This window comes from Bombina bombina, chromosome 1 (assembly GCF_027579735.1).
Source record: "Bombina bombina isolate aBomBom1 chromosome 1, aBomBom1.pri, whole genome shotgun sequence".
NCBI classification, from domain to species: Eukaryota; Metazoa; Chordata; class Amphibia; order Anura; family Bombinatoridae; genus Bombina; species Bombina bombina.
Genome location: NC_069499.1, coordinates 728,498,548 through 728,514,474, shown reverse-complemented (window position 1 = coordinate 728,514,474; position 15,927 = coordinate 728,498,548). Strand labels below are relative to the sequence as shown.

The following is a 15,927-nucleotide window of genomic DNA, read 5'->3' as shown; positions in this document are numbered from 1 at the left end:
TACGGCACACACTTTATCCACACAGCCACCTGGTGCTCAGCTAAAAAGTACATAATGTAAGCAGATGAAATGAATCCAATGGACGGTCTCCATATTTCAAAGGGATCCAAAGACAGCAGGCACAACAGGTTTTAATCAGCAATCCGTTTTATTTAATAAAGACAAAACCAGACATTTCGGCTCTAACAGGAGCCTTTTTCAATGGTATTCATACATCTGGTCTGATGTTGTGCCTGCTGTCTTTGGATCCCTTTGCAATACGGAGACCGTCCGTTGGATTAATTTCATCTGCTTACTATATATATATATAAATATGTGTATATATACAGGGAGTGCAGAATTATTAGGCAAATGAGTATTTTGACCACATCATCCTCTTTATGCATGTTGTCTTACTCCAAGCTGTATAGGCTCGAAAGCCTACTACCAATTAAGCATATTAGGTGATGTGCATCTCTGTAATGAGAAGGGGTGTGGTCTAATGACATCAACACCCTATATCAGGTGTGCATAATTATTAGGCAACTTCCTTTCCTTTGGCAAAATGGGTCAAAAGAAGGACTTGACAGGCTCAGAAAAGTCAAAAATAGTGAGATATCTTGCAGAGGGATGCAGCACTCTTAAAATTGCAAAGCTTCTGAAGCGTGATCATCGAGCAATCAAGCGTTTCATTCAAAATAGTCAACAGGGTGGCAAGAAGCGTGTGGAAAAACCAAGGCGCAAAATAACTGCCCATGAACTGAGAAAAGTCAAGCGTGCAGCTGCCAAGATGCCACTTGCCACCAGTTTGGCCATATTTCAGAGCTGCAACATCACTGGAGTGCCCAAAAGCACAAGGTGTGCAATACTCAGAGACATGGCCAAGGTAAGAAAGGCTGAAAGACGACCACCACTGAACAAGACACACAAGCTGAAACATCAAGACTGGGCCAAGAAATATCTCAAGACTGATTTTTCTAAGGTTTTATGGACTGATGAAATGAGAGTGAGTCTTGATGGGCCAGATGGATGGGCCCGTGGCTGGATTGGTAAAGGGCAGAGAGCTCCAGTCCGACTCAGACGCCAGCAAGGTGGAGGTGGAGTACTGGTTTGGGCTGGTATCATCAAAGATGAGCTTGTGGGGCCTTTTCAGGTTGAGGATGGAGTCAAGCTCAACTCCCAGTCCTACTGCCAGTTTCTGGAAGACACCTTCTTCAAGCAGTGGTACAGGAAGAAGTCTGCATCCTTCAAGAAAAACATGATTTTCATGCAGGACAATGCTCCATCACACGCGTCCAAGTACTCCACAGCGTGGCTGGCAAGAAAGGGTATAAAAGAAGAAAATCTAATGACATGGCCTCCTTGTTCACCTGATCTGAACCCCATTGAGAACCTGTGGTCCATCATCAAATGTGAGATTTACAAGGAGGGAAAACTGTACACCTCTCTGAACAGTGTCTGGGAGGCTGTGGTTGCTGCTGCACGCAATGTTGATGTTGAACAGATCAAAACACTGACAGAATCCATGGATGGCAGGCTTTTGAGTGTCCTTGCAAAGAAAGGTGGCTATATTGGTCACTGCTTTGTTTTTGTTTTGTTTTTGAATGTCAGAAATGTATATTTGTGAATGTTGAGATGTTATATTGGTTTCACTGGTAAAAATAAATAATTGAAATGGGTATATATTTGTTTTTTGTTAAGTTGCCTAATAATTATGCACAGTAATAGTCACCTGCACACACAGATATCCCCCTAAAATAGCTATAACTAAAAACAAACTAAAAACTACTTCCAAAACTATTCAGCTTTGATATTAATGAGTTTTTTGGGTTCATTGAGAACATGGTTGTTGTTCAATAATAAAATTAATCCTCAAAAATACAACTTGCCTAATAATTCTGCACTCCCTGTATATATATATATATATATATATATATATATATATATATATATATATATATATATATATATATATATATATATATATATATATATATATATATATACAGGGACCCGATTCGCATACCAAAATATACATATATATATATATATATATATACATATATATATATATATATATATATATATATATATACACACACAAAAACATACACAAACACTCCTATATACACACAAACATACACACAAAACACACAAGTAAGTTACAGCATTTTCCCTGTAAGGCCTCTTCAAACCTGTGTCCTTAATCTACAGCTATACATGCTAGTCTTAAATCAAACACACTGAACTGCAAATGTATACAATTTCCTAGATATATACAAAACACTGAAGGGGACTGCACTCTAAAAACAGAATGGCTACACATTCCATGCTGCTGGCAAAACCCTCAGTTCAGGTTGCTCACAGGAAACTCGTAGACAGCTAGGTTTACATTTAGTGACCTGTTATACCCAGACAAGCTTGGGTACCAGATGCAAAAGGTAAAAATGACATAATTATTCAGCCACATAGATAGCTGCATACAGCTAGGTTTAAACACAGAATAAAGTCACATTATTTGCTCACACTGTGATAGGTCCAGTTAGGAATCCAGGTATAAGGTGACCTTCATGGGGTCATGCTGGTGCAGTACAGCCATATCATATACAGCTTTGTGACATACGTGCTTGTGAGTCAAGATCCTGTGATATATAGTCTTGTGGGTACTTTACAGGGTTAAAAAACCTTACAGAGTGATCGCTAATAAATAACAGCTAAAGGTAAATATGGAATAACTGACAATTAAATACTGTTGTATACGTTGAATTTAGCAAGTAGTAATTGTGTCAATTATTCCATATTTACCTTTAGCTGATATTTATTAGCGTTTACTCTGTAAGGTTTTTTTAGTTTAAGTTTTTAACTATCCACTTCAGGAGAAAGTTGTTAGAGTGTAGTTTGGTTTCTTCTATTCAGTACTATTTACCTTGCTTACATTTACCTTACAGGGTTGTTGACCCCAAACCCTCTCTTTTCTCTTTGTCTCCTATCATTTACTCTACTCCCTTTCCTTCTATCCCCCCTCATAGTCTTTCCCTCATATCATTTATAGACCGTTAGCTAATCTCTTTTTATCATATACATTGAAAGGGACAATCAAGTCCAAAAAAATCTTTCATGATTCAGATAGGGCATACAATTTTAAACAACTTTCCAATTGACTTTTATCATTAAATTTGCTTTGTTCCCTTGGTGATATTTTTGAAAAGCTAAACCTAGCTAGGCTCAAAGTGATTTCTAAACCGTTGAAAACCACCCCTTAGCTCAGAGCATTTTGAAAGTTTTTTACAGTTATACAGTACTAGTTCATGTGTGCCATATAGATAACATTGTGCTCACTCCCGTGGAGTTATTTAGGAATCTGCACTGATTGACTAAACTGCATGTCTGTCAAAAGCACTGAGGTAAGGGGGCAGTCTGCTGAGGCTTAGATACCAGGTAATCACAGAGTTAAAAAGTATATTAACATAATAGTGTTGGTTATATAAAACTGGGGAATGGGTAATAAAGGGTTTATATATCTTTTTAAACAATAACAATTCTGGTGTATACTGTCCCTTTAAGGTACTGCAATAAAATAGAAGCATTCAGAAATGGTTGTGATATGAAAGAGGCTACGTTTAGTTGATGTTTAACCCCTTAACCCAATCCATTGTATATTTATGTCATATAATACTTTGTCTATCATACCGTATGACGTCTATATACATCGGAGCTACAGGAATCTCCAGAAAAGGTACAGCCGAGAGATGGAGTGCCTGAGCTCATGGCATCTGCCTGCATTTGGAACCAGAGCATGATTGGTGCTCCGGTTCCATAAAAAGGTAGATGCCGGATCATTACTGACGGTGACACTGTGTGTGTCACCGCTTGTAACAATCATCTGCTGGTGGGAGGGAAACCAAAAGGCAAGTGGGCGGTCCAGCAGTGGAGAGAGGCAGGAGGGGAGTGAGTGAGATGGCCCTACACTGCAGGGATGGGGAGTTACACTACAGACAAAAAGGTCTGGTGGTGGGTCACTGACTAACGATCGCCGGGGGGGGGGGGGCACTACACTACAGAAAATGTAAGCGGCCAGTGCTAAAGATGGTCACAATGGAGGGAGAGGGTTAGAGAGCTATTTTGGGAGATCAGGGAGGTGGGAGGGTTGAGGAGGATCACTACACTGCAGAAAAAAAATATAAAAATAATAATAATTATTATTATTTTAAAATTCCTAAACTGCATACTGGCAGACAGTCTGCCAGTACCTAAGATGGTGGTGACCAATGGTGGGTGAGGGAGGGAAGAGAGATATTTGGGAGGGGTCAGGTAAGGATCAGGGTGGGAAGTGTCAGGTGGGATGGTGATCTCTTTACTAAAGCTAAACTTAACCTTACAAGCTACCGATTAACCCCATTCACTATCTGGAATAAAAGAAGTGTGGTGCACAGTTGCAATTAGCAGCATTCTAATTACCAAAAAGCAATGGCAAAGTCACGTATGTCTGCTGTTTCTGAACAAAGGGAATCTCAGAGAAGCTTTTACAATCATTTGTGCCATGATTACACAAGCGGTATGTAAATAATTTCAGTTAGAAATCCAAAGTGTCCGAAAAGATTAGCAATTTTTTTTTTATATGATCACATTTTGCAGTATTATGGTGGCATGAAATATACCAAAATGGGCCTAGATCAATACCTTGGGTTGTCTACTTAAAAAAAAAAAAAAAAATATATATATATATATATATATATATATATATATATATATAAAACATGGCTATATTTCTGCTTAAATTGAGTGATAGCAAAAATGCTAAAAATTCTATTTTGGGCAAGTTCTTCTCTGAAAGTAGTGAAGGGTTTAAATATACAGTATATGTGTTTGGGTAATATCCATAGGGTTAACCCCTGGATGCCAGAGAGGGTAGCATTACAATAAGCTGTAGACTCACCTCTGAATGTTTAAAGATCACAATGGCTCTAGTCCCTACAGCATTATGGGCCAGCATACAAGTGGAGCCCTAAATATTGCTTTTGCAAAACAATATTATCACTTCTCTGAGTAATACCTGCGCACGCTAATATGCACTGGTATTATAAGTTGATTGCAATGTGAAAGCAAGCTTGCACTCGCATTGCTAGGAGACATTGCGCTCAGACACGGCATGAGAACCTTGCGCAGCGATGCAGGTAAGCAGCGCAGCAATGGCAGAAAATTTTAAATATAGTCATATACATATATACTGTATTTATGTGTTAATATGTGTATATACACATATTAACACATAAATATATATGTATATATTCATATACATATATATTTACAGGGAACACACAGTTCGCATAGACCACAATGTAAAGGCACTTTTCAGTGCTTTTTTATTTTTTATTTTTAAACCCCACACTGCCAACTTTTAGCCCTAAAAACTGCCTAGTGCAGTTGTTTTTTATAATATTATCTCTGGTTAATTAATTTTCTGAACGCTAATTGCTACCACAAGCTTGCAGAGGCAATAACCAGTCACTAGTAATGGCTGGTTATTTATCGCAAACCCACAATTGGGCAAATTTGCACATTTGTGGGAGCGCAATAAATTAGTAATCTTATCCAATATGGGCACAAAATATGCTCCCTGTCCAATAAATATATCACTTTTATAGATATGATGTAGTACTACACAGAAGCTTACACACAGTGACTGCAATTAGATGCATATTGAGAGTTCTGTGAGGCGCATGATTGCTTTAGTGATAACAAAGTAAAGCTTTCTGAACTGGTCGCAGGCCACAATGAACACACTTAGTATCTTAGATAAGTATGGTTTAAGAATCATAATCACATCTTGATTTCAATTCCGTGTTAATGCAAATGCTGGAACTGTTCAGTAATGATTTATATCATGCACTCATCTCATAATGCATATAGGATGCATTACAAGCTTGTCAATATTTGCCGTAAAGACACATTAACTTCAGGATTACTTATGTTCTTTACAGCTGTGGAATCTTCTGAAAGGCCTTTCACATAATATTCAAGTATTTCCTTTGTATCTTGGTGTTGTACATGTTTCCCAGTAGAATATGTTCTTCCTGCAATGCACACTCTGCCAAACTATTGCTGGATAGTGTGTTGGCACTAACATTATATAGATATTCAATGCATGATATCTGATATGTAGGTGAAAAAACAATGAAAGACCATGTCTCTGCACACTACATACTGAATCTTTTACCTTTTAAATAAAATACAATATTTGTTAGAAGGACATTAGCAACACTTGCTAATATATATATACTATGCATATATATACATATACTCACCGCCCACTTTATTAGGTACACCTGTTCAATTGCTTGGTAACACAAATTGCTAATCAGCCAATCACATGGCAGCAACTTAATGCATTTAGGCATCTAGACGTGGTGAAGATGACTTGCTGAAGTTCAAACAGAGTATCAGAATAGAGAACAAAGGGGATTTAAGTGACTTTGAATGTGGCATGGTTGTTGGTGCCAGACGGGCTGGTCTGAGTATTTCAAAAACTGCTGATCTACTGGGATTTTCACACACAACCATTTCTAGGGTTTACAGAGAATGGTCAGAAAAAGAGAAAATATCCAGTGAGCGGCAGTTGTGTGGACAAAAATGCCTTGTTAATGTCAGAGGTCAGATTAGAATGGGCAAACTGGTTCGAGATGATAGAAAGGCAACAGTAACTCAAATAACCACTCATTACAACCAAGGTATGCAGAATACCATCTCTGAACCTACAACAGGTTGAATCTTGAAACAGATGGGCTACAGCAGTAGAAGACCACACAGAGTGCCACTTTTGTCAGCTAAGAACAGGAAACTGAGGCTACAATTTGCACAGGCTTACCAAAATTGGACAATAGAAGATTGGAAAAATGTTGCCTGGTCTGATGAGTCTCAATTTCAGCTGCGACATTCAGATGGTAGGGTCAGAATTTGGAGTAAACAACATTAAAGCATGGATCATCCTACCTTGTGTCAACGGTTCAGGCTGGTGCTGGTGGTGGAATGGTGTGGGGGATAGTTTCTTGGCAAACTTTGGGCCCCCTTGTACCAATTGAGCATCATTTAAACACCATGGCCTACCTGAGTATTGTTGCTGACCATGTCCATCCCTTTATCACTAAAGTGTACCCATCTTCTTATTGCTACTTTCAGCAGGATAATGCACCATGTCACAAAGTTCAAATCATCTCAAACTGGTTTCTTGAACATGACAATGAGTTCACTGTACTCCAATGGATTCCACAGTCACCAGATCTCAATGCAATAGAGCACCTTTGGGATGTTGGGGAACGGGAGATTCGCATCATGGATGTGCAGCCGACAAATCTGCAGCAACTGTGCGATGTTATCATGTCAATATGGACCAAAATGTCTGAGGAATATTTCCAACACCTTGTTGAATATATACCACAAAGAATTAAGGCAGTTCTGTAGGCAAAAGGAGGTCCAACCCTGTACTAGCAAGTGGCCGGTGAGTGTGAAAAGGGCATTTGTATGGGCATTGCCCTTAAAAGGGCATTTAGCTCTATTACATGCCCAGACCCTAAACTAAAAATTAAAACCCACCCAAAAAAAAACCTTAAATAAACCTAACACTAACCCCCGACAATCCACTTACAGTTATTGAAGTCCCGCTTGAAGGATCCAGCTAGCGAAGTCCTCATCCAGGCGGCAAGAAGTCTTCATCCAGATGGCATCTTCTATCTTCATCCATCCGGCACAGAGCGGGTCCATCCTGAAGACATCTGGCGCAGAGCATCCTCTTCATATGGTCGCCGCCGTAAACTGGAACTTCAATGCAAGTGACGTCATCTTTGCATTCCTATTGGATGAAAGATTTAAATCAGCCAATCGGATTAGAGCTGCTAAAATCGTATTGGCTGATCCAATCAGCCAATAGGATTTGAGCAGCTCTCATCCTATTCGCTGTTCCAATAGTGTTTATTTATTTTTTTAATTTTAGGTTTTAGTGCTATTTTTTTGTAATTTAGTTTTTTTTTTTAATGAGATACTTTTTGTAATTTTTAGAGTAGTGTTAGGATTTTTTTAATGTGTAGTTTAGCTTAATTTAATTGGTAGTTAGTTTAATTGTAGTTTAATAATTATCTTAGTTTAATTGTTAGTTTAAAATGCATTTATTTAATTTGACAGGTAAGTTTTAATTTAATTTAAGATAGGGAAATTGTAATTTTAATATAAAATTTAATATTTTAGTATATTTAGTTGTGTGGGCTTGCGGTTTATGGGTTAATAGGTTTATTATAGTGGTGGTGTGGGAATTAATAATATTAAAATATTGCTTGCGATGCAGGAGGGCAGCGGTTTAGGGGTTAATAGGTTTATTATAGTGGCAGCGATGTCCGGAGTGGCAGATTAGGGGTTAATACATTTATTATAGTGTTTCCGATGCGGGAGGGCATCAATTTAGGGGTTAATAGGTAGTTTATGGGTGTTAGTGTACTTTTTAATACTTTAGTTATGAGTTTTATGGTACAGCTTTGTAACGTAAAACTCATAACTACTGAATTTAGATGGCGGTACAGATCTTGTCAGTATAGGGTATACCGCACACTTTTTGGCCTCACAGGTAAACTCGTAATACCTGCACTAAAGGGACACTGAAACCAATTGTTTTCTTTTGTGATTCAGATAGAGCATGGAATTTTAAGCAACTTTCTAATTTACTCCTATTATCAATTCTTCTTCGTTCTCTTGCTATCTTTATTTGAAAACAAAGGCATCTAAGCTAAGAAACCAGCCAATATTTGGTTCAGCCCTGGACAGCACTTGTTTATTAGTGGGTGAATTTATCCACCAATCAGCAAGAACAACCCAGGTTGTTCACCAAAAATGGGCCGGCATCTAAACTTACATTCTTGTTTTTGAAATAAAGATAATTAAGAGAATGAAGAACATTTGATAATAGGAGTAAATTAGAAAGTTGCTTAAAATTGCATGCTCTATCTGAATCACGAAAGTAAAAAATTGGGTTCAGTGTCCCTTTAACTATTAACACCTAAACTGTAACATCCCCCATCGCAATCTACCCACTACAATATAAACCCCTAAACCGCAATAACCCCTAAACTACTTAACCCGTAAACCACCACAACTCCCATTGCAATAAACCCCTACTCTATTAACCACCTAATAGCTAACCTAAGACATCCTAAAACTCTACCAGTAAAAAAAAATAGCAAAAAGAAAACCACTAATAAAAAAGCCCTATCCTAAAATTAAAATGCTCTAAAGAAAAAAAGCCCCTCCTAAAAAAATCTATACTAAAACTAAAATAATCTCACAAATAAAAAAAACCTATCTTTAAAAAAATCCTTATCTAAAATTCACCATGAAAAGGGCGCTTGTTGGGCAGTGCCCTTGTTTAAGTGATCTTAGCTCTTTTACAAAAAATTATCTTAGCTCCTTTTCAAAAAGATGCATCCTAACCCCCCAAAAAAACACTACAACTAACGCTGAACCCTAAAGTTTAGTCTCACCATCATGAATCCAGCTCCTTTGGGGGGCAACAGTATCCATGGTGGTGTTCCTTGATCTTCTTGGGTGGTCTTTTTCTGATCTTCCACCCAATTCTTCTTCATGCTTTCTTGGCAGCACACTGAAGATTAAATGCAAGGTCCCCCCTCCCTTTTTTTTTTGGATAGATTTTTTTTTGCAAAATTGCAAGGATCATTTTTTTTGCAAAAGAGGTATAATCACTTAAACTAGGGCACTGTCTAACAAATACCCTTTTCAGAGTGATTTTTAGATGAGTTTTTTAAAGATAGTTTTTTTGTGTGTTTTTTTTTTTAGTTTTAGTACAGGTTTTTTTTTATTATTTTAGGATAGATTTTTTTGTGCAAAAGAGCTATAATCACTTCATCTATGGCATTGCCTGACAAATGTCCTTTTCAGGGCGATTTTTAGGATAGGGTTTAGTATTTTTTATTTAGGGGGCTTTTTTTAAGGGTACTTTAGTTAATGGATAGGGCTTTATTAGTAGTGTTTTTTTTTTTTGGTACTTTTTTTCTGGTAGTGTTTTTTATATTTTTTGTAAGTTAGGGGTCTTGAGAGGGTTAGCTGTTAGGGGGTTAAATAGTTTAGGGGTTATTGCGGTGGGGTAATGGTGGTTTAAGGGTTAAGTAGCAAAGGGGTTAATGTGGTGGTATTTTAGGGGTTACTAGGTTAGAGGTTTATTGTGGCAGGGTTGTAGTAGTTTAAATTTTAATAGCGATGGGGATTTTGGCAGATTAGGGGTTAATAGTTTATCGGCAAAGTTTGTGATGGGGATGTGACAGATTAAAAGTGTGGCGGGTTAAAAGAGCAGGGGGATGTAGTAGTTTAGGGGTTATTAGAACAAGGTCTTTTTTTTGTAGTGGGGGTTAGCGTGTGAGTAAAGTTTTTGTTTTTTACTTTGCTGCTCTATTGAAGTCAATGGGGTTATTTTGATATCGCAAACACAATATCCTGTGGTTAACTTTTTGCGGTCATTGAGTTTGTGTGAGCGCCAAATTTTTACTTTTAACTTGTGATACCAGCACAACCCGACGTGCGCAAAAAGTTAATCGCTAGCTAAGTTAAAGGGACAGTCTAGTCCAAAATAAACTTTCGTGATTCAGATAAGGCATGTAATTTTAAACAACTTTCCAATTTACTTTTATCACCAATTTTGCTTTGCTCTCTTGGTATTCTTAGTTGAAAGCTAAACCTAGGAGGTTCATATGGTAATTTCTTAGACCTTGAAGGCTGCCTCTAAGCTGAATGCATTTTGACAGTTTATCACCATTTAAGGGTGTTAATTCATTTGAGTCATATAAATAACACTGTGCTCATGCACGTGGAGTTACCTAGGAGTCAGCACTAATTGGCTAAAAAGAACTGAAATAAGGGGGCAGTGTGTAGAGGCTTAGATACAAGATAATCACAGAGGTAAAAAAATGTATTAATAGAACAGTGTTGGTTATGCAAAACTAGGGAATGGGTAATAAAGGGATTATCTATCTTTTAAAACAATCAAAATTCTGTAGACTGTCCCTTTAATCCCCAAGGTGAATTGTAATTTTTTTTTATTATATAAAGGATATTACCAACTCAAAATTGAATGCCCAATAAAAATCTTAATTATACATAGAAAAACTAATTGCAATGTATTTTATTTATTGTGCCAACTTTGCTTGGAATTATTTTTAAAAAATTGTATATTTTTTCCTCTGCCTTGGAAAACCTAGATTGCCCCCTGCAGACATCAGTTCACTGCTCCTGCAATATGCTACACATAGATTGCCTGACCACTTCTGGAGCTCATGTATATCCCTCCCTAACTGGCAACAGCTAAGGGGGACATGATAAACATGCTTCATGTTTTTTTTTAATGGGCGTGTCCTTTGTATACAAAATCAATGCTTAATTTCAGAAATATGTTATGTATAAGAACAGTGACTTCAATGTAAAACTAACTTGTTCTGACAGTTTGAAAATACATTCCTGTAATGTGATCTGGAGAAGATTCTCCTCATATTGTGTCACACTATTTAATAGTGTAGTGTGATAGCTATGTTCATTCCATTCTATTGCAACATTTTTGTTTTTGAAAGCCTATTTCTTTGAATTGCTAAATGTCCTGCTTTTTGTATATTTATTTGGAAAATATGATTAAACAGAATATCAAATTTGTTCAATTATCAAAAGAAAAATTAAGAATTATGTCCAAACAGGCCAATAAGTGAGAATATGAATTTGTCTCTGCACATACAGTGTGTTATCCCTACTGGCTTCTTTTACTGGAATATTTTCTGACACTTTGGAATAATTTTCCTTGAAATGTGTTTTTTTTAAGCCACTTCATCCTCAAACATAAAATTACTGTATTGCTCAATTTCCTGTTGTAGATGAAACAATGGAATATAAGAGGAGCAATTTGTAAATATTGTAGTATTTTAAGAAAAAAAAGTGTTATTTTTAATGCTTCCATGAGTTGTGGTTTTTAATGGCAATGAATAATTAAACTCCATCGAAAGTAAACAATCCTTTTTTTTTTTTAAATTGAACAAGATATCACTTCACTGCTTTGATTTTCAATATGTACTTACTGGGCTGTTGCTCTGGGAGAGTGAATTTGATGTGTGGTGGTGTCCAGTTACAGCCATTTTTCGTAATACTAGAAGTCAGAAAACAAATTTTATGCAAAAAAAACAAACCAAAAAAAACCATATAATGTGTTTAGTTATGAATAAAAAGACAGAGCGACATTCAGCTCTTAGATATTGTAAGATATTGTCAGAACAATACTGCAACATAATGAATCATTAATGATCTCTGAAAGTCATAATGGTCTGTCATTAATGCCCATTAATGATCTCTGTTTACCACCACTATGGGCTTGATGGTTCTGGCCAATTCCTAAGAGAATACTTTAAATATCCCTTAAACTTTGCCTCATCTCTTATCTGTCTGCTGCAAATGTAGACTGCAGTTGTGCCTGTAAAGCTTCTCAAAGGAAAACATGGCTTTGGGTTTAAGAAAGTCCTATTCAGGTAAGATCATTTCAAATAATATATTTACAAAGCAGAAACAGTAACCAGGTTAGAAATTATATATATATATATATATATATATATATATATATATATATATATATATAAACCATTAGCAATGTATCTCTTTAGATATGTATAGCAGTAAGGAAGAAAATTATTATTAACAAAGTAAAGGTATACTAAGTAGATGTTGAGTAAGCATTGTAATACTTATATATGTTTAGGTCTTAAGACAGCACATACATAAATGTCATGATTATACTCATCAGATATTTTTTGAAGGTTTAAATTGTTAAATTATAATGTTTACTTGGAAAATGAAAATGGATTTGAAGTTAACATCTTATTTTCTAAGATTTGTTCCTTTTCATTTTGGTTAGACAGACAAATGCTTTAGTGGTAGTTGTGTTAAAGCATGTACAGATTTGTTTATTTAAAATGTTAGAATTATATACGGAAAGCTAAATGTTGGTTAAGTGTACGGTATTTATTGGTTTTTCTGTCTTTAAAACAATAGAACCCTTTTCTGTATATATTAATATATTATTTAATTAAATAGGCGTATGAACCAACGCCCATAAATCTGAATATTAGCCAAGACATACTTTTTGCTTCCTCACTAATAAAAAATGTGAGAGTGAATTTTGCTACTATCATTCTGTAGTTGAATGTTAAAGAACAATGTTAATATTCAGAGAAATTTAGAAATCCGATGGATAATGTAAACACATTGTAAACACATTCTGGATACTTTAACATCATGTGGGCTAGATTTGCTGCTCTCAGGTTTTGTTTCAGACTTGAGTGATATTTATGTTTTGATGTCTGGCCACTGATGGATAGGTCAGCTATTTAACACTTAGCTAACAAGCAGTTAATATATCAAAGTGCATATCAGATGCATTTGTTATCATACTTGTTTCTATGCTACTAGAAAGAAAAAAGGGATATTCTAAATGTTATTTTATAACTGGTATATAAAATAATATAACAAGGGAATATCATATCATCTTTGTTGTTGTCTTATTGAAATCTCAAAATATGTTAGTGGTCCATGGTTATTTCAAAAAGAATGACATAAAAGAGCACTATATTTGAAATACATTACAAAAAAATATTATTTATAGTGTGAACATTAATAATTGTGACATTATGAATTCTGGTACCAATTATGTACGCTTTACCTTTGTCACTTACCAACAAATTAACACCAAGCATACAAGACAATAATGCAGAAAGCCAAACATTATAATGTACCTCCTGAAACAGATTTGTGTATTTTAATATTGCACACAAAGTTTTAGAATGATGCATGCAAATAGTATATGTAACAGCTTGTGCTTAACAACTTGTTATCTATTTTATTGTCGGTCATTAGATTGATCAGCACCAAGGACAGCTACCATTTCTGATGTCTATTTATAAACCTCTGACTCATCTCAAATCATATTTGCCTGGTATCACCTTAGAATAATAAATCTATAAATAATATTTCTGTACCAGGGTCTACATTTAGCAATTTATTTTCATTGCAAAGCCAGGAGAGGGATTACATTGCACACTTTATGGCACATTTTGTCATGCACTGAGTTAAATCAGAATATTTTATAGAAATGTGTTTTGGTAGATTCTAAGGGTGACCAGTATATAAATATGCTGAACATCAATAATTCAGAACACAGGTAGTGAATTTTAACTATACATCCTTACACAAAGATACTTTAAAATAAGTCATTTTATTGTGACAAAAACTTACACATATTAATAAAAGTTTATAGTTTAATTCTGATTTAATAGAATTTTAGATTTTAGTCTATTAAATGGCCAGTTTAATAATACATTTCTCTTATCAGATCAATTATTTAACCCCTAAAAGTGTAATATGACTAGTAAACCATTTATGAGTGATATAGCATGTGGCTACCAATCTTGCTCAGGTCTTGCTCAGAACTAATTTAACTATGTGTTTAGTCACTTTGTGGGAGTTAAACACAGTTACCAAGATCAATTTTGTAATAATAAAACGATTTAATGAATGATAGTATATTATTATTGGATTTACATGTCCTGTTAAAAAATGTAATATATATTTCGGTCCAGACATAGATAATCCACATAGTAATGTAAATGCAGTTTAATGACCTAACTGGGAGCAGATTAATTTAATCTGGCTAAAGGAAAGGGGAGACAAGGATGGAAGAGTCTAATTAATAATGAAATATTTTGTGGGTCAAAAAACATACTGGTTAGCAAGAAACTGTATTTGTGTTGATCTCCCTACTATCAGGAAAAGCCACACGGTACAGCTAGATGTCTTGTGCTCCTTGCTATTTTATAATGTTAATATCCTCAAATGATTTTAAAATTAGATTTATTGTACTTCAATTTACCTATACTTTACCTGATACACAATATATTTGTTTTGTTGATCAAAATGTTTTTAAAGTAGTGGTTGCTTCCGAAAAATTTTGGTAGAGTTAAATTGTTTTTACAAATTATAATGTTCTTGTAATTTTTTTTTATTTATTTTCATTACTTTGTGTTGGGCAAAAAAAAATCTACTAAGTTTTGTACAATAGTTTCTTTTTTTAATTAATTATCCTTTGTATGTATTCTAGGAGATATATATGTGTATATATATATATAGTCCATAGAAATAATGTGACAGCACCACAGCAGTTTCTGATGATAATTCTTTATTGTAGGATACAAGACCTCAAAACAGTGCGATGTTTCGGACCTAAATAGTCCTTAATCATGCATATATTACCTGGAGGAGACAGATATTCCATTGTGACTGACACACTTTATAAAGCTTGGTTTGGGTGCTGGACTCTACCTGTGTTTTCATATATATATATATATATATATATAACATGGAAGGGAACTGCACTCCAAGACCGGATCAGGTACACATCCTGTGACTCAGCAACATCCAGCCCTGGGTGCTAAATAGCACTCCAAAAAAGCTGTGATGTCACCAGAGCCACAGGCAGTTAACTCCAGTCCGGAATGGGTGCAAGAAACAAGGGGGATTACAAATAAAAAGTAATACAACACATAGAAACACCCAGCACTTACCAGCTAGCTCACAGCTAAGATAAAATCACAACTGGAAAGGTTAGTTACCGCATCTGGCCAAATGGGAAAGCTCAGGCACCACGTCAAGGTCCTTTCCATTGCCTGAGTCCCTAACACAGCCACACTATCATGCGAGCTCACAAAGCCAAACAGACTGAGAACAAAGAAGGGGTGCCCAGCGTTCCTGGTTTTCAATCCGGCGGATGCCAAAGGAATCAATGGGAGTCTGAAAGCAGCGAAAGCTTATGTTCGCTGCTGCCCAATATCCCATTGATTTCTATGGGAGAATAAAAGTTATGTTTACACCTAA

At 35.7% G+C, this 15,927-nt stretch overlaps 1 protein-coding gene across 6 annotated transcripts in view; it reads left to right on the top strand.

The window, feature by feature from the left end:
• The window catches only part of FGF13 (fibroblast growth factor 13), a 615,132-nt gene that overhangs the window by 403,705 nt on the left and 195,500 nt on the right, over nucleotides 1-15,927 (top strand). The window contains exon 1 of one of the 6 annotated variants that reach the window (XM_053699240.1): nucleotides 12,440-12,533. The exons of the other annotated variants lie outside the window; for them this stretch is intronic. Within the exon in view, the coding sequence (XP_053555215.1) occupies nucleotides 12,503-12,533 (31 nt within the window). The 5' untranslated portion in view covers nucleotides 12,440-12,502. Of the gene's footprint in view, nucleotides 1-12,439; nucleotides 12,534-15,927 lie in introns of those variants that run through there. 6 annotated transcript variants of the gene reach the window in all.